The sequence below is a fragment of the Nicotiana tabacum genome, chromosome 16, assembly GCF_000715075.1.
Source record: "Nicotiana tabacum cultivar K326 chromosome 16, ASM71507v2, whole genome shotgun sequence".
NCBI lineage: Eukaryota > Viridiplantae > Streptophyta > Magnoliopsida > Solanales > Solanaceae > Nicotiana > Nicotiana tabacum.
In genome coordinates, this window is record NC_134095.1 from 71324442 (window position 1) to 71344139 (window position 19698).

General features: G+C 37.5%; 1 protein-coding gene across 1 annotated transcript; it reads right to left on the reverse strand.

Moving 5' to 3' along the window:
• Positions 1-100: 100 nt before the first annotated feature.
• On the reverse strand, positions 101-10473 carry LOC107791758 (putative complex I intermediate-associated protein 30). The gene is made up of 8 exons (XM_016613893.2): positions 10299-10473; positions 10103-10183; positions 7743-7856; positions 7146-7202; positions 3765-3856; positions 2825-2905; positions 845-943; positions 101-718 (listed from the first exon to the last, which is right to left on the reverse strand). Exons 2-8 carry the CDS (start codon positions 10152-10154, stop codon positions 530-532), a joined length of 684 nt encoding a protein of 227 aa, XP_016469379.1. The 5' UTR covers positions 10155-10183; positions 10299-10473; the 3' UTR covers positions 101-529.
• Between the last annotated feature and the right edge of the window lie 9225 nt (positions 10474-19698).

Below are 19698 nucleotides of genomic sequence, written 5' to 3' on the forward strand. Positions count from 1 at the left end.
CTGATTTAGCTATGAAATTGACAGATTTGGTGTCTATCTTGACATAAGGTATGTCTCTTTAGGCTGACATGATTTTGTATCGTAGATATCATTGTTATGCTAATAGGAATTTGCTTTGGTAGTTAACATTGTAAATTGAAATTAAATCTTGTAACAGTACAACCGATTCCAAGCCCATTGTTGAAATATTTGATTGCCAAACCTTGTAACAGACAAGGATATAATTATTAAACATATTAGTTGATAGGCTAGAGAAAAATTGAAGAGCCCCATTTATTACAAGAGAAAAATCTGATAATTTGAATTGGGTGTGTGGAGCCTGTAGTCACTGCATTTAAGCAAACTGCATCTTAAGGTTTCACTCCTTTCCTCAGCTCAATTCTCTCTTTTCCTCCGAGGTACATAGAAAAAGAACCTGTATCTTCTCCATCTCTGAATGGCATTTCCACAATCTTGCTCAACTGGTGAGCGTGGATGCCCCAAACATCCCAGCCTACTTTAATAATTCTTTAAGATGTTCCACTTTTGCTTACTGCATCCGCAAGGCTTTGATCCAATCAACTTCCACTTGGAAATTACCAGGCCCAGACTTCGCACCTGGAACTCCACCTTCTGCGTTGACAGATAGAGACATGCCAAGAATTCGAGCTGGATTCATCTCCAACTTTGCATTTATCATGTTCCCTCTCCAAGTAGGTACATAACGAGTAAGTGGGATCTGCACAGCCAATAAAGCAATCTACATGTCAATATGTCATTCTCTTTCCACAAAGTGAACAAGTATTTTAATTTAACCTTCTGCAATGAGATATAGCTAAAAGGATGAAAGAAATGAAGAACTTACTTTTGCAATATACCAGTTTTCTTTTGGCACAAAAATGAATGCTTGCCATGAATTATCTTCATCTTGTCCAGGAGTATTGACCCAATTCTCTGTGTATATCTGCAGTTAGATTTGAGTGAGATAAGATTATTCCACAGTTCATCCACATACGAATAATGCTGTATTTTGTCCCGGGCCCGGGCCTTAGTGGGCCTAACGGGCCGGGCCTCGCGGTCCCGGGCTCTGGCGGTCCCGGGCCTGGCGGTCCCGGTCTTTGTGGGCTCAATGGGTGGAACCGGCCCGTGACGGGCCTAAGCCCACATGGTCCTGTGCTTAACGTGCCGGGTTCGTGGGCTTCGCGGGCCTAGCGGGCTTTTTTTATTTTTTTTTAAAGACAATTTCTTGTAGTATCATGGCTATATTAAAAATATATATGTAGTATATATGTATATCTAATTATTAAAGTGCTTGACGAAAAAGAAAATAACAAAACAATAGTAAAACACTAAATTGTCATGCATAATATATTTTCTTGTAGTATATTATATTGTATCTTATGTATATATATTCTCTTATATATTTTCTTTTAGTATATGTATTGTATCTTATGTATATATATTCGCATAATATATTTTCTTGTAGTATATATATTGTATCTTATGTATATATGTTCGCATAATATATTTTCTTGTAGTATATATATTGTATATTATGTATATATTGTAGCATAATATATTTTCTTGTAGTATATTATATTGTATCTTATGTATATATATTCTCTTATATATTTTCTTATAGTATATATATTGTATTTTATGTATATATATTCGCATAATATATTTTCTTGTAGTATATATATTGTATATTATGTATATATTGTAGCATAATATATTTTCTTGTAGTATATTATATTGTATCTTATGTATATATATTCTCTTATATATTTTCTTGTAGTATATATATATTGTATCTTATGTATATATATTCTCTTATATATTTTCTATATATTGTAGCATAATATATTTTCTTGTAGTATATATATTGTATCTTATGTATATATATTCTCTTATATATTTTCTTGTAGTATATATATTGTATCTTATGTATATATATTCGCATAATATATTTTCTTTTAGTATATATATTGTATATTATGTATATATATTCGCATAATATATTGTCTTGTAGTATATATATTGTATATTATGTATATATTTTCGCATAATATATTTTCGTGTAGTATATTATATTGTATCTTATGTATATATATTCTCTTATATATTTTCTTGTAGTATATATATTGTATATTATGTATATATTGTAGCTTATAAATAATTCTAAGTATAGACAAAGAAATATTGCGAAAAGAAGCTCATGGGTAGAAGCAATAAATTTTATTACCAAAAAATGACATATCTTTCTTAGTCATCCTTCCCCCAACAATTTTTCACGAAATTTCAACAATAAATTAAGTAATTGTAGTAGAGAGATTGAGAGAGATTGAGAGATATTGATGAATTGGTGAATAAAAATGAAAGAATGAGGGGGTATTTATAGTTGAGAAATGGGGAAAAGTGTAATTATATAAAGTTTGGGGGCCAAATGGCCATTTTTTTAACTTAAAAAACGGTCATATTTTCAGCCCAAACGGCTAGATTTTAAATATGGCCGTTGGAGATTTTTTTTTTTTTTGAAAAATAGCCGTTGGGCCCGCCAGGCCCGGCCCAGGCCCGCCTGCCGGTCCCGGGCTCGTGGGCTCAACCATGAAGACCAGCCCGTGACGGGCTCAGGAGGCCCACCAAGACCGGCCCACCCAGGACCGGCCCACCAGGCCCGTTAGGACCGCGGGCCCGGTCCGGTCCGGTTCAGGCCCGGCCCACCGAGCAGCCCTACATACGAATACCAGCAGCTCAATGAAAACATGGACATCCCAAGCATGAAAGCATCAAAATATAGATGTGCTTAAAAAATCACCAACTACAGACAAGACACAGAACTTACAGTAGAAATATAACATCTTCCATCTCCTTTAAGTTTAAGAGCTATCGTGTCATATCCATCCAAATCAATGAAGCCATCAAACTGCAGGAAAAAGAAATCAGATGGAGAAGCCACTGACAGACAACAGACCATTTCCTCTATCTAGTAATATTATATTATTTGAAGGGGAGCCTTGTAAAGTTGCTGCCATGTGACCAGGAGGTCACGGGTTCGAGCCGTGGAAACAACCTCTTGCAGAAATGCAGGGTAAGGCTGCGACGATAGACCCTTGTGGTCCGGCCCTTCCCCGGACCCCACGCATAGCGGGAGCTTAGTGCACCGGGCTGCCCTTTTAGTAATATTATATATTGTCTAGGCACATTCAAAATGATATGTGAATTATACTAATGGCATTAAGGCAAGGGGATTTTGTGAAGTTTCACCGGTAGTGCCTGATCTATGAGAAACACTAATCGCTCTTTTGATAGAGCCAATTAAAGAAAATAACAAAGGTTTCATTTCTACATATCATCGCATGGGACTGACAACCACAATCTATTGATTTGAGCAAATTAAAGTGAACAAAGCACTTTTGATTAGAAGACCTATCACAATCACAAAGGAAACAAAGATAACGTATGATTAACTGTTAGAGACGACCCAAGTACAAGATGTGCAGATGGCTCAAGTTGATCGAGATGCTGAACCCACCCATTATTTATCTACTTTGTTTTTCAGTTCCCATGTATTTTTTATTTTCTGATGTAAATATAAACAGTTTTTATTTTCTCAGTTTGGTTTTCCGAAAAGTCCTCTCATTCTCCCTCTCTATTCTCTCGGTGTTCTAGGGTTTTCTCATCTCTTTCTTCAATATCTCATCTTGCATCTGTTACTTTTCATTATCAAACAGCAAAAACAGGAGTTCAGAAAGCATTTATTTGGATGGTTAAGTAGCATTCACCTTTTTAGATCGCATTCCACAAAAGCCACTTCGAGTCATATTCCACTTTGATCCTTCCATGACATCCAAAGAGAGGTTTCCGGAGAAAACACCTGCCAGAAACACCAAAAACCTATATATATTCGATGTTCGAAATGTGAACCTCAAGAAAAGTAACACTATTATAGTAACATCTTTTGATATAATTTCAGAATTATTATCAAAAAAATTGACTACAATAGAAAAAAGGTTGAAGAAGAGACATAGGTGTGGCAGAAAAAAGAAATGATTTAGCTGAATTGTAGGTTCAGCGGAAGTCACAGAGGTCAATGGCTTTCTCCATATACACACCTAAGACCCCGGACAATGCTACTCCAATTATAGTGACAGCTGCATATAGATGAGATAAATCAATTAATTTTTCTCGACCATAAAGTTGGATAGGCTATAAGAACCCTTGGAATTTGATTATTTTTACATTGGTTGCTACTCATTACAATGCTCTTTCCTTATCGGGGACTTGGGACTGGTATGCTCTGCGGAGGGCGAGCTGAAGAGCGCAAGTCGAGCAAGACTAGTAGACTTCTAGGCTGGCAAGCTTCTGAAGAAGGGCTGCACATGTCACCTTAGGCGAATCCCACCTCGGATGGGGGAAGAAGGTGAAGAGCTTTATAAGGCATGACACAAGTTAACATAGTATGCGCGCTTTTGGGGCTCGATATGGCATAGCCCGAAGAGACAAATCCGTGCGGCCCTAGTCCCGAAGCAGGCAATACGTGCCATGGACTTGGGTCGTGACAAATATGGTATCAGAGCCAAGCTAAGTTGCTCGGACTCGGGTGTGGGTATCCTGTACGGGGACGGATCCGAGTATCGGATTCGGCAAAATCTAAATTTTAAGATTCGAGGGTGCAGATCCGGATATGTATACAGGTGCGGGGATTCTGCTAATAAAAAATAGAGCTATAAAAATATTGTAAATTTTGAGAGATATTATGTGAAAAACTTTCATGAATATTGTAGAATTCAATCTTTCATTCTCCAAGATGGACATTATTCTTTCACTCTCCTAAATCTGTTTTATTTTTGATTTTGAGAAATCAAAATCTCAATTTTTCTCCCAAATTTGTCAATAGACTCCGGTCAAAGTGCCCAAAGTCGGTTGATCGAATCCGGAACATATCCCACTCCTGTTCTCGTCCCCGTCTCGTAATCGTGACGGGGACGACACCAAAATCAAAGAGTGCGCAACTTAGGAGCCGAGTCTCCTTCAGTGCGATAGTGGGGCAAACCTCAGCGAGGACGTTGAGTTCTGGAGGAGGGGGGATGAATGTGATTCCCATGACGGAGGGCGGGTCTAGGTTGGAAGCTTTTAAAAAGGAGTGCACATGTCACCCTAGGCGAATCCCACATCGAAATGGGATAGGAAAGTGGAGCTTTCTAAAGCATGACACAAGTTCACACGGTACGCGCGCTTTTGGGGCTCGATGTGGCGTAGCCCGAAAAGACAAATCCGTACGGGCCTAAGACCAAAGCGGACAATACGTGCCTTGGGCTTGGGTCGTGACATGCTCTGCGAGTACAGGTAGAAATAGAAATATCATGCTTTAAATATTTTCCATCAGTTAGTTCATTGCACACCCTAGCAATTTCAGCAAGAGAATTAAGCCAATCTTCTTCCAAGCAGATGAATTGGCATAAAAAGACAGCAACGCAAAATGCAACATTGTCATCCCAACAAGCTAAGCATCAAATACTTTCAGTATCGTAGGAGCAATTAAAGCTTAATGTTTAAAGTCCCCCAGGTGGTGGTACACAATCAAATTATATACGTTTTGACATAGAAATTAACCAAAAGAAATTCAGACATGTAGAGAAGTCACTATGTCTCAATACCTTGATTAAATCTAAGATAAAGTTTCTAGACTTTAGCTTACTAAGACAGAAACTTCAAAATGCTCATCTGCTTACTTTAACTTTAGCATAGCTGGCAATGCATCCATAATTCTTTCCTGTGAGGAACTTGAGATTGTAAAAACTCTAATAGTTGCATCGCTCTTTTGGCTAAACATCACCTCCATTCATCAAAAAGGCTCAGATAGTTTTTTTTTTCAAGGCTCAGATGGTTGTGACCATTTTATTGTGGTATAGAGTCCAATTAATTTTTAAGTTGATGGTTTGAGAGCAGTATTGCATACAACTAGCAGTTTTTGCACTTAGACAAATGCCACTATAGGGCTCAGTAATTAACCGTTTGATTTGCCTTTCCTATCTAGTGAGAATTTACTACACTCACTATCTCGAACCAATATTGTTAAAGGCTCATTTACGCCCTGAAGCTAGCGGAGACTAAGGTTGGACACTTATCCTCGCTTAGGTGGCACTTAATAAGTAGAAGCATCAAAACAGTGACATGCACTTCTTGAGCTTTGTCAGTGCAAATGTGCAATAAATAGACAACAAATACAATTGGCAATTCAATATATAAATTTAACACAAATGTTCAGAATGATTTTTTTAGCATTTAGGAAAAAAAATAGAAATTTTAATGAAAACAATAATCACTAAAGAAATCTAAAGCTCATCTTTACATCTAATCAAAAATTTAAAATGCTTTTTAACTTGGTTGACATGATTTTTACTTCATATATTTCACACAATTATATTTTTTCAATTATCTGTCCAAATAATTTTTTTTCCATTTTATTATATATCTAGCTTTACATATATATTTTGTTGTTTATAACCGAAAAATCTCTGACGGCCAGAGGCGCACAGTTTCAAACTCAATAGATAATGAGCCCGCCCTCTACCGTTCTCTACTTAAATGTAAAGGATTTTGTCTACGGCAAGGTTCAAACTCGTGACGTGCGCCTAACCAATACATAAAATGCTATGCTCTAACTACTAAACTAATATACTTTTTTTCTTTGATAATTGATAATCTCCAAGGGCCAAAGGCACACGGTTCGAAACTTGGGCGGAGGGGGAGGGTCCCTCCCTCTACCCTTCTCCACTTAAATACTAGACTTGTGTCTGCAACAAGGTTCGAACTCGTAACATGCGCCTATCCCATACATTTCTTTGCTAAAAATTAACTCCTATTTGAACTGTAAAACTAATTGTCTGTTATGTTTTCAGGAAAAAAAAAATCTACCAAAGAACTATACAGCTTTTGAAGGCATTTAAAGAGCACATGCAGAAAAGTAACCTAAAGATAAAGTGAGAGAAAAAAACCCTAAGGATTTTATAAGTGATTATGAACAATTAAAAGGGAAAAAGAAACTCCAACAGCATTTTATCTCTACATTGTTTCACTAGACCAAACAAATAACCAAATACCAAAAAAGGAAGAACAAAAAGGAAACAAAGAAGACATTATGCGCGGTTAAAATAATTTACCAACATTTGTTGATCCATTTCCAGTATCCTTAATCTCCAAAGCTGCTGAGGATAGACCTGACATATTATCATCAGGATATTTATTAGTCACTAACTCAATTTTTAATTTCAGTAAACATTTGGTCAAAGGAAGAAATTCCTCAGTGTCTATATGGTAGCTTGATTCTTGGAGACTGTAGTCATTGCTTGATTTTGTAACTGGTCCATTTCTTAGGCACTCTCCTTAAATACAATCATTTTGATGTACAATAAAACTAATATAAAATTATGAGTGCCTCACGTGATAAATGCTGATATGAAAGACTATCATATTGGGTAAAACCAAGCAACACAGGCTTCGTAATAAGATATTCAAGAAAATGGAACAATATGTTCTGTAACCCATCAAAAAAAGAAAAGAAAAGAACAATATGTTCTGTAGAGCTGAGAAAAAACCCTATGCAACATAAGGCCATGAAAGCTACAATTGAAGGAGAGTAATCAGGAAAACTAATTCCACTAATTCAACAGATTGGAATAATACCCAAAAAAAGCTCTGCTCAGCTATTACCAAGTACTGGTACTAACATGCAAGGGAAGTATATTAGGTTTGGATACCTCCATATTCTGAATCTGAGTATAAATGCCATTTCTTGAGCTCATCCTTTGAATTAAAGTTGAAAATGTATCTTTCACTTGGTGGAACTAGGTCTTCAATGTTCCACGTGAGTGCTACAAGTGAAGAAAGTTATTACCAACTGAAAGTTACTATAATTGATAGAAACAGAAGTAATAAAGAAAGAGCACCAGTTTTCTGACATGCTGATTCAAGAAAGATACATCGTTACATACTTAGCATAAGACTGATCAACAATAACAACAACAACAACGACCCAGTAAAATCTCACTCCCACTAGTGGGGGTCTGAGGAGGGTAGTGAGTACGCAAACCTTACACCTACCCCAAGGGAATAGAGAGGTTGTTTCCGAAAGACCCTCGGCTCAAGAAAACGAAAATAGACAATATACAAGTACCATCAACAGAGACCAGAAAATAGATGAAAAGCAATAGCCGGTAAATAGACCCCGCATTATGAAAAACGAAAGAGTAATGAGAACACAACATTAACCACTAGTTGTCTAAGACAAAAATCCTATCAGACTAGCCTCATATAGGTACAAAGTAGAAATAGACTAAACTAACTCCTAACTTACAACCCTAATACTCGACCTCCACAGCTTCCTATCAAGGGCCATGTTCTTCTCGTAAATCTGAAGCCACTTATGTCCTGTCTGATCACCTCTCCCCAATACTTCTTAAGCCGCCCTCTACCTCTTCTCGTGCCTTCCAAAGCCAGCCGCTCACACCTCCTTACCGGGGCATTTGGGCTTCTCCTATGTACGTGCCCAAACCATCTGAGTCTCGCTTCCCGCATCTTGTCATCAATGGGAACCACATCCACCTTCTCCTGAATATCATGATTCCTAATCTTATCAATCCTCGTGTGCGCGCACATCCACCTCAACATCCTCATTTCTGCTACTTTCATCTTCTGGATACGTGAGTTCTTAACTGGCCAAAACTCAGCCCCATACGTCATGGCCGGTGTAACATAAGACTAATCAACTACTAGCCAATATGAGGAAGCTAGATAGGGATCATCACAAACCCCAAAAGATAATACAAACACCATCATGAACTAACGAAGCAAGAAGTAGGAGGAAAAACACAAGAACATGACAAGGCAAGTTAATTAATCTCTGTAGCTAAGCACGTCAAAGGAGTTGTGCAGCTCAAAAAGGTTCTCTAGGCTCCCGTTCTTCTTCCTTTTACATCATTGGCAAAATGCTGTCAAAAACTCCTAGGTCAGTCATTTTTATCTTTAAACCTCATTCAACTCCTGTTATACATAGAAGTCTCTCCACAATACACGTGAAAGGACATCCAGAGAGATATCTAAGTTTCTAAAGGTGATAGGAATTCTCACCCATCACCTAGCCATTTTAACAACTTATGTTGACTGATCTGTGAGAAATGGTAAACTAAAAGAAAGCATGACCATTTTAACTGTCAGGCAACCAAGAAAAGACTTTGAAGAAAAAATCCATACATTTCAAAGTGGCCTAACTAGCTGAAACTAAAATGACTTCCAAAAGCATTAACCTGTTAAAATAACTGAACAACCAGAGTCTGAAACGGGCTTGCCTTTTCAATTCACATCTATGAGTGAGGATTTCTCTATCCCTTGCTCGCTTCAATTGGACCCTGACAACTTAGGAAAGAATGATGGCTCGCTAACAAGGCCCCTAAATGACCGCTCAGAGTCTCAGACGGCCTACATATTTTTTCCTCCAATTTGTCACTTGCTCGTCCCTCTCTCGTGAAAATGGTCTCTCCTCTTGCAGCGGTTTAGACTCAAATCTATAGTCAGTTGCTAAAAGGATTCCCATTCAAGCATTCTCATTAAATGTCAAAGCTGCCTTTTTTTTTAAACATAAAAATAATATGGTGAATGCAATTAACCAAGATGTATCTTAAGTGCAGCACATATAAGGTTTTTTTGTGGCACTTAGGTGAATTTGAAGGAGAAGTGTTGACGAGTTAGCTGGGATTTCATTTGTAACTGACTGTAGATATCAATCAAGATTCTTAGTTGCTCTATCTGTTGTATAAATACCAATCCATATCAATTAAACTCATTCTTTGGCTGCCAATTTAGATTCCCTTAGCTCATTCGTTAGTTCATAGCCTAGTCATTTCGAAGTTCTCACTGCTTTTGGTATTTTCTGCGAGTTTTTCACTTGTGATTCTGCATTTTTGCATCACAAGCTGGGATAAATATATATTCCGTCTCGTGTCAACTAAGAGGATAACGAAATGGACGAACATCAAATCCTAGGAGTATTTGGTAACAAGAAATAGAAATGAAAAGCATCTGCTAAAACTAGAAAGGAATCAGGTCGGTAATGGTGAAATACCTCTTCTAGTAGCATTCAGCGATGCTTGCAATAGCGAGCGAAACCTTGACATATCCAACTTCCCTTCCCCTACGAAAACTCCTGCAACATTGAATTGAAAATTCATTCACATTTCAGAACAGAACAACGAAAAGAAAGAGCATTGAATTAAAGCCTTAGATGCTTGAAGTAGAAACAGAAGGTTTTCCGAGCACACCAAAAAAATAAAAAAATGATTTTGACAGATATCGATCACTGATCTCCGGGAATGCTCTCCGACAATCGGCGACTGGTGGTCACTTCTGCTAGTACTCCTGACGGGGTTTTACAAAGAAGAGAACAAAAGAGAAGCTCTTCTTTTTCTTTTTCTTTTTCGATATTAACATTTTCTTTAGGAAGCCAACCGTTAATTTTAAGGATTAGTACTAAAAGTGTTTATTTTGCCTAGATAAAACTCCTGTTATAAAATATAACCCAAAATAACAATATAGAACAGGCAAAACAAACTAAGAGATATAGATAGAAAGAGAGGAAGATAGATTCTTATTTCTTCTTCAATTGTGTGTATTTTCCTATCTATTACAAGGCCTTTATATAGGCATAAAAAGTGAAGAAAATATGTCATGGAATATGTCATTGAACATACAAAATATGTCATTGAATATATCATTAAGCATTTGAGATCATGGAAGAAGAGTAGACATCCACCATAATGTAATATTTATCATAACACTCCCCCTTGGATGTCCAAAGATAATGTGCCTCGTTAAAACCTTATTAGGAAAAAAAAACTCTATGAAAAAAAAATCCTAGTGAAGGAAAAAGAGTACACATGTTTAGAAATACGCCTTTTGGTTGCCTCGTTAAAAACCTTGCAAGGAAAACCCTGTGGGACAAAACCTTGTAAGGGAAAAAAAGTACAACGCGTATTAACTACCCCTGATGAGAGCATCAACTCACATCCTTGAGTCTTCGCATCCCAATTTGTACACTAGTTTCTTGAAGGTTGATGTTGGTAGAGATTTGGTGAACAAATCAGTCATATTATCACTTGAACGAATTTGTTGTACATTGATATCACCATTCTTTTGAAGATCATGTGTAAAAAATAACTTTGGGGAAATGTGTTTTGTCCTATCTCCTTTTATGAATCCTCCCTTCAATTGGGCTATGCATGTTGCATTGTCTTCATTCAAAATTGTGGGTAGTTTTTCACACTTCAAACCACATTTGTCTCGGATAAGATGTATTATAGACCTCAACCAAATACATTCTCGACTTGCTTCATGAATAGCAATTATCTCAGCATGATTAGAAGAAGTAGACACGATTGATTGCTTAGTCGATCGCCAAGATATAGCAGTGCCGCCACATGTAAACACATAACCTATTTGAGATCGAGCCTTATGCGGGTCAGATAAATACCCAGCATCGACATAACCAACAAGATCGGGATTGTAATCATTGCCATAAAATAAGCCCATATCGGTAGTCCCTTTTAGATATCGCAATATGTGTTTGATCTCATTCCAGTGTCTCCTTGTAGGAGCAGAGCTATATCTTGCTAAGACATTAACCGAAAAAGTTATGTCAGGCCTTGTAGTGTTAGCAAGATACATTAGTGCACCAATTGCACTAAGATATGGTACTTCAGGACCAAGAAGCTCTTCATTCTTTTCTTGAGGTCGAAACGGGTCCTTATTCACATCAAGTGATCGAACAATCATCGGAGTACTTAATGGATGTGCTCCATCCATGTAAAACCGTTTCAATACCTTTTTAATGTAGGCAGATTGATGAACAAAAATCCCATTTGTCAAATGTTCAATTTGCAAACCGAGACATAATTTTGTCTTTCCGAGATCTTTCGTCTCGAATTCCTTCTTTAAATAATCAGTTGCCTTTTGGAATTCTGTAGGAGTTCCAATAAGGTTTATGTCATCAACATATACGGCAAGTACAACAAATTCCAATGTTGTTTTCTTTATAAAAACACATGGACAAATGACATCATTTATATAACCCTTCTTTAATAAATACTCACTAAGACAGTTATACCACATTCTTCCTGATTGCTTTAGACCATACAAAGACCTTTGCAATTTGATTGAAAATGTTTCCCAGGAATTTAAATTCTGTGCGTTAGGCATTTTAAATCCCTTGGGAATTTTCATGTATATCTCATTATCAAGTGAGCCGTAAAGGTAGGCTGTAACTACATCCATTAAATGCATATGAAGCTTTTCATGGACAACAAAACTAATGAGATAACGGAATGTTATAACATCCATAACAGGAGAATATGTCTCTTCATAATCGACACCAGGCCTTTGTGAAAATCCTTGTGCAACAAGGCGTGCCTTATATCTTTGTACCTTATTTTTCTCATTCCTTTTGCGTACAAAGACCCATTTGTAGCCAACAGGCGTAACACCATTAGGTGTTTGGACTACAGGCCCAAAAACTTCACGTTTTGCAAGTGAACTTAACTCTAATTGGATTGCTTCTTGCCATTTTGGCCAATCAAGTCTTTGTCGACATTCTCCAACAGATTGAGGTTCAAGATCCTCACTTTTTTGCATAATGCTAGATGCAACATTATATGCAAAGATGTAATCTGCCACTATATCCATTCGATTCAAATTTGTCTCAATATCGATTGGATTTATTGATAGTTCCTTATTTTCTTGAGTCTCAGGCTCATTGATTTCCTTATGAATCTCAGGATTGGTTAAATCGTGAATTTCTTTATGAGACTCTTTCGTAGTGTCATCTTGATCATTTGTTTTTCTTTTTCTAGGATTTCGATCCTTAGAACCTAATGGTCTGCCACGTTTTAGGCGTGCTTTTGACTCATTAGCTATGACACTAGAAGATTGTTCAATAGGGACATCAATACGGATTGGAACATTCTCTGCAAGGATATGTGATTTTGTTATCCTTTTCAAATCCGTAAATGCATCTGGCATTTGATTTGCTATTTTCTGCAAATGGATAATCTTTTGCACCTCTGTGTCACAAATAGATGCACGCGGATCAAGATGAGACAATGATGTATTTTTCCACAAAATTTCATGTTTTGTTTCACTAATTTCTCCCCCTAATTTTGGGAAAAATGCCTCATCGAATCGACAATCTGCAAAACGAGCAGCGAACAAATCTCCCGTTAATGTTTCAAGGTAACGAATAATGGAGGGTGATTCAAACCCAACATATATTCCTAACCTTCTTTGGGGACCCATCTTGGTGTGATATGGGGGTGCTACAGGCACATATACAGCGCATCCAAAAATTCTTAGATGAGATATATTAGGTTCATGACCCAAAACTAATTGCAACGGGGAATATTTTTGATAATTTGTCGGTCTGAGACGAATTAGCATTGCTGCATGTAAAATGGCGTGACCCCAAACAGAAGTGGGCAACTTCGTTTTCATGAGTAACGGTCTTGCTATCAATTGCACACGTTTAATTAAAGACTCTGCAAGGCCATTTTGAGTGTGAACATGAGCTACAGGATGTTCCACTTTTATCCCAATTGATAAGCAATAATCATTAAATGCTTGGGATGAAAACTCAGCAGCATTATCAAGTCTAATAGATTTAATTGGATTATCGGGAAATTGTGCCCGTAATCGGATTATTTGTGCCATTAATTTTGCAAACGCGAGGTTGCGAGATGACAATAGGCATACATGAGACCATTTAGAGGATGCATCTATTAAGACCATAAAATATCTAAACGACCCACTAGGTGGGTGAATATGTCCACAAATGTTCCCTTATATACGTTCTAAAAACGCAGGGGACTCAATCTCAACCTTTGTTGGTGATGGTCTTATAATTAACTTGCCTTGATAACAAGAAGTGCAAGAAAACTCATTATTTAAAAGAATTTTCAAATTCTTTAATGGATGCCCATTTGAGTTTTCTATGATTCGTCTAATCATAATTGATCCAGGATGGCCCAATCGATCATACCAAAGTACAAAAGTATTGTAAGCAGTAACCTTTTGGTTTAAGGTAGAATGTGCCTCAATTGCACTAATTTTTGTCCAATACAGGCCACAAGATAAAGATGGGAACTTCTCAATAATTCTTTTCTGGCCATAGACATTCTTGGTAACGATGAGATATTCCATATTATTCTCATCTATTGTCTCAATATGAAATCCATTTTTGCGGATATTTTTAAAACTCAACAAGTTCCTCTTGGACTTGGAGGAGAACATTGCATTCTCAATGATAATTATTGTTCTCATAGGCAGAGTTATAGTAGCTCTTCCAGAGCCTTCAATTAGATTACTACTACCAGAAATTGTAGTAATATCTGCCTTACACATACTTAAATGAGAGAAATATTTCTTCTCTTTGAATATTGTATGTGTCGTACATGAATCAATTAAGCAAATATTTTTATAATTGAACTTTGATCCAAGTTTGCTTTGAAAGATATCCATATTTGCTTCCCATAGTTTGACATACAAAAGAAGTATATGAATAAATATTAGTATTTTTAGAGAAAAATGGAAAAGAAATAAAGTTAAACCAATAATTCAATAGTAGCCTTTAATGCATTTTCTGGCAAATTCTAATTATTATACAAATAATTACGCAAAAATAATACAAGTACACATATGACTAATACAACTACAACAAATTTATTTACATGTATAAATTATTTGCATTTTCCTACACATTGTATGAAACATAATTGATCCGTGTAAGAAAAGAACATACTCATAAAATAAATTGAGGGTGAAGTAACTAAAGTAACTAAAGTTATTCCAGGGTGCTTGTAAACCTTTTCTTAAAGAGAATTAAAGCAATGTATAGGAAAGTTAAAATCGTTAAAAGATCACTGAGATTAGAATACTAATTAATAGGATATTACTCATTGTTTGTGAAATTTATAAAATTTCGGAAATAAAAATATTCTTAAGAACTACATAAGAAGAATTATAGAGTGCAATAAAAATTACGAGATGTTTATTCATTACATACTATGACTAGAAAAGCATAAAAATTAAATTGCTCAATCATCTCTAACCACAGATCCATCACCGATCAAGTGGTTTATTTTTTTCATCAGGGTGCTCAAAAAAATCTGCCACATCCAAGTGGGTAATGTCAAATTCATTATCATAGACAAGATTGGCTTCAAAGCCTTTATTCTTCAGAGATGCTTGATAAAGCTCAACCAAATATTTTGGTATGCGATAAATTTTTGCCCAATGCCCTTTTCCACCGCAACGATAGCATTTAGTTTCTGAACCCTCTGCATTTCGCTTCTCATCTTTACCTTTCCATTTTTGGAAGTTATTTTTCGGTGGAGGATGATTAACACCAGAAAAATTTCTTCCTTGGACATGGCCACGACCACGACCGCGACCACGACCACGAATATGGCCACGACCCTTTCCACGATTAGCATAATGGGAATACACCTCATCCTCTTTAGGCAATGGTGTAGACCCAGTGGGTCGATTTTCATGATTTCTCATAAGCAATTCATTGTTTCGTTCAGCCACAAGTAGAACAGAAATCAACTGAGAGTACTTTGTGAAGCCTTTCTCTCGGTACTGCTGTTGTAAGACCATATTGGAAGCATGAAACGTTGTAAACGTTTTTTCAAGCATATCATAGTCACTGATATTATCTCCACAGAGTTTCAATTTGGAAGTAATTCTAAACATAGCAGAATTATATTCAAAAACAGACTTAAAGTCTTGGAGCCTAAGATGAGCCCAATTATATCGTGCTTGTGGAAGAGTGACCAACTTTAAGTTGTCATATCTTTCCTTTAAACCATTCCACAAAACAAATGGATCTTTCACTGTGAGATATTCAATTTTCAACCCTTCATCAAGGTGATGGCGCAAGAAAATCAAGGCCTTAGCACAATCTTGTGTAGATGCTTTATCTTTATCTTTAATGGCGTCTCCAAGACCCATTGCATCTAAATGGATTTCAGCATCCAATACCCATGTCATATAGCTCTTGCCCGAAATTTCAAGGGCAACGAACTTTCTTTTCATAATATCAAACATTTAAAAAAAATACAAATTTGAGAAAAATTATACCTTAATTTTCTCAAAGATCTTCTTGAGATGGTAGAGCCTCGTGCTGATAACGTGTTATAAAATATAACCCAAAATAACAATATAGAACAAGCAAAACAAACTAAGAGATATAGATAGAAAGAGAGGAAGAGAGATTCTTATTTCTTCTTCAATTGTGTGTATTTTTCTATCTTTTACAAGGCCTTTATATATGTATAAAAAGTGAAGAAAATATGTCATTGAACATACAAAATATGTCATTGAATATGTCATTAAGCATTTGAGATGAAGATCATGGAAGAAGAGTAGACATCCACCATAATGTGATATTTATCATAACACTCCCCCTTGGATGTCCAAAGATAATGTGCCTCGTTAAAACCTTACAAGGAAAAAAATCCTAGTGAAGGAAAAAGAGCACACATGTTTAGAAATATGCTTTTTATCAATTTATGAATGTATACGACTAAAATCGGATAGTCTGATTTTATGATCACTATGACACTCCATAGCCCGTCTCCACAAAGCTTGAGGCACAGCTCGAGGCACAGCTCGAGGTTCGATCCCGAGGGTTCTCTATGTTCGACCTCGAGGCAGTGCAAATCGGTGGCTATGATGGACAAGCGGAAAATTTCTAAGGCACGCGGTTAGAGCTGACCAGGTCTACAAGAATAGTACAAGTTTGTACCATGACATTAAAAGGTTGTACCAGCCGCATATCATTGTAATAAATGTACATGTACTATGTTAGGATTCCCCCTCCTATATAAAGGGGACCCTTATCATTTTGTAAGACACATGATATTCAATACAAGAATGAGAATATTTTTTGCTCTTCAACTTAAACATATTCTATTGTCGCTCCTTTGATTTTATTGCTTATATTTATTGTGTTTCATCGATCGTTCTTCATTTATTACTCATCATTGATCATAAATAGCCACCATCAAGGCCCTCAGAGCTGTTAGTTCTTCATCGACCATCCCCAGTCAGGCACTTTATCTCGACCTCGAGGGCCAGCGTAGGCCAGCTCGAGACCTCGATTTATGGCTATTCGGTTTACATAACATATTGACCTTGAGCTCTTATCTCATTCCCCTAACTCACACTTAGCATTTATCACTTAACAACTAGCATTAAAATAAATCACGTATTTTTAGAACCACAAAATCAAATTTAATTGTAATTACCATTTTCAAGGTAAACAGTTTGGCGCCCACCGTGGGGCTAAAAATAATAGTAATTGTTTTAGTGCTGGTTTATTGAAAACATAAATTATTTTTCACACTTTTTCTTGTCCAAAAATCTTTGATTTCAGGTCAAAATGTCTAACTCAGTGAATGCACATGAAAACAACGGTCCTGAGGACCATGAAGAGAATGGTGTAGCTGTTCCAGGCGCCGGTGTACCACTGCGAAACCCTGAGGACGCACCAGAGCCAATGTGGATGTGGGCTCACGCAACGCCCAACACATTGATATAAGCTCCCATACTAACGGGAGTATATGCCAAGAAAACCAACAAGAAGCTCAGAGAAACCCAACTCGAGAGGAACGAGAGGTTAGCCTTCACCTCATTTTTTAGATGTTGCAGGCACAACAGCTGGCGATTACTCAACTGCAAAGCCACCAAAAAACTCCAAGCACAGCAGCACCGGAAATGGCTCCTCGAGTCGAACAGGTACCGGAAAGATCGAGCAACAACGGGTCAGCAGCCGACCCCGCTATTATGAAGATGCTCGAGGACCTCACAAAGAGGATTGAATCGGGCGAAAAGAAGATAGAAGCTAATGACAAAAAGGTGGAGACCTACAATTCAAGGGTCGATCAGATCCCGAGCGCACCCCCGATTCTGAAGGGTGTAGATTCAAAGAAATTCGTATAAAAGCCATTCCCATCGAGTGTTGCTCCAAAGCCTATCCCAAAGAAATTTAGAATGCCCAATCTCCCGAAGTACAACGGAACCTCGGACCCCAATAAGCATATCACTGATTACACTTGTGTTGTAAAGGGAAATGACCTGAAGGACGAAGAGATTGAATCCGTCTTGTTAAAAAAATTCGGAGAAACACTTTCAAAAGAGGCCATGATGTGGTGTCACAACCTATCCCCGAATTCGATAGACTCATTTGCCATGCTGGCATATTCTTTTATAAAGGCACATGCAGGTGCCATCAAGGTTGCCACAAGGAAATCCGACGTCTTCAAAATCAAATAGAGAGAAAACGAGATGCTATGGGAATTTGTATCTCGCTTTCAAATGTAGCGAATGGAATTACCACCAGTCTCCGATGACTGGGCAGTGCAGGCCTTCACCCAAGGTTTGAACGAACAAAGCTCGATAGATTCGAAGCAGCTAAAGCAGAACTTGGTTGAATATCCCATCGTGACTTGGGAGGATGCCCACAACCGGTATCAATCAAATATTATGGTCGAAGACGACTAACTGGGAGTCCCCTCGGGCTCAGTATATCCTAGCAGGATCCTGGCAAAGGAACAAAGGCCAAATAAGGAAATGTACCAACCCTACACTGAAGATCGAAGAAACGCCTAAGGCGTAACATACCCCGAAACGACCGAAGGGCAGATCAAGGTCAGAATCCTCGGGGACTCGTGAGTAGAGCCGGATTCTACAGACACGCATGACCGACAGAAGCACCCCGATTATCTGAGTACAACTTCTACATTGATGTTTCGGACATCGTATCCGCCATAGGTAAAATCAAAGACACCAGGTGGCCAAAACCCATACTATCAGATCCGTCGCAAAGGAACCCTAACCTAGTGTGCGAATTTCACGGCACACACGGTCATAGGACCGAAGATTGCAGACAGCTCCGAGAAGAAGTAGTCCGACTAATCAACAAAAGGGATTGTCGGTGATCGAACATATGTATCTCGAGATCGGCTCGCAACGACCCGACTCGACTTTGAAGTCAGCACTAGTTGGGCAACTCGAAGGAACGAACATAGTCAAAGCAGGCTCCAGTGTCTTTTCCTCAGTAGCAGCAGATGGAACGTTTTCCTCTTCAGTTGGTCTCGAAGCAGAGGGAGCTTCTTTTTGGGGAACAGACTCTGAGGTCTTCGCCATTTTTTGTGGAAATTTAAGGGAAAAGAATAAGTTAAAAAGATGTGATAAAACAAATTTTGAGATGAAGAACAAAAGTTCTTATAAAGAGATTTCAGAATAATCAGAAAATTGGTATTTGAAGATATAGAAATTTCTAGTGTACGAAGGCAGAGGTTTTGAAAGTAAAGTTTGAATGAGATAATGTGGAGGTATTTATAGTTACCAGCAACTGGCGAACATTTAATGCCATTAAAAGATGTGACTAACGAAATGTTTCGTCAGTTTTGTCATTTCTGGCGAGGAGAATCAGGACAAAGATCGAGGGCTCATATCGTTTACTCTCCGAAAAACATGGGGACTATCTGTATACAATTGAAATTGAGCTCGTTTATTGTATGAAAGATCGAGACTGAAACGAGATGGGTTGGACCTGGGTTCCTTCGAGTTAAGGTATAAAGTTAACATACATCTTCAAGATCATCGAGC

Excerpts from the sequence above, each read along its gene's own strand:
- LOC107791758 (XM_016613893.2), bottom strand. The coding sequence starts at position 10,154 with ATGTCAAGGTTTCGCTCGCTATTGCAAGCATCGCTGAATGCTACTAGA. Across the intron at positions 7,857-10,102 it reads GCTGAATGCTACTAGAAGAG|CACTCACGTGGAACATTGAA; the intron begins GTATTTCACCAT and ends CTTCACTTGTAG. Across the intron at positions 3,857-7,145 it reads AAATGGATCAACAAATGTTG|GTGTTTTCTCCGGAAACCTC; the intron begins GTAAATTATTTT and ends TGTTTCTGGCAG.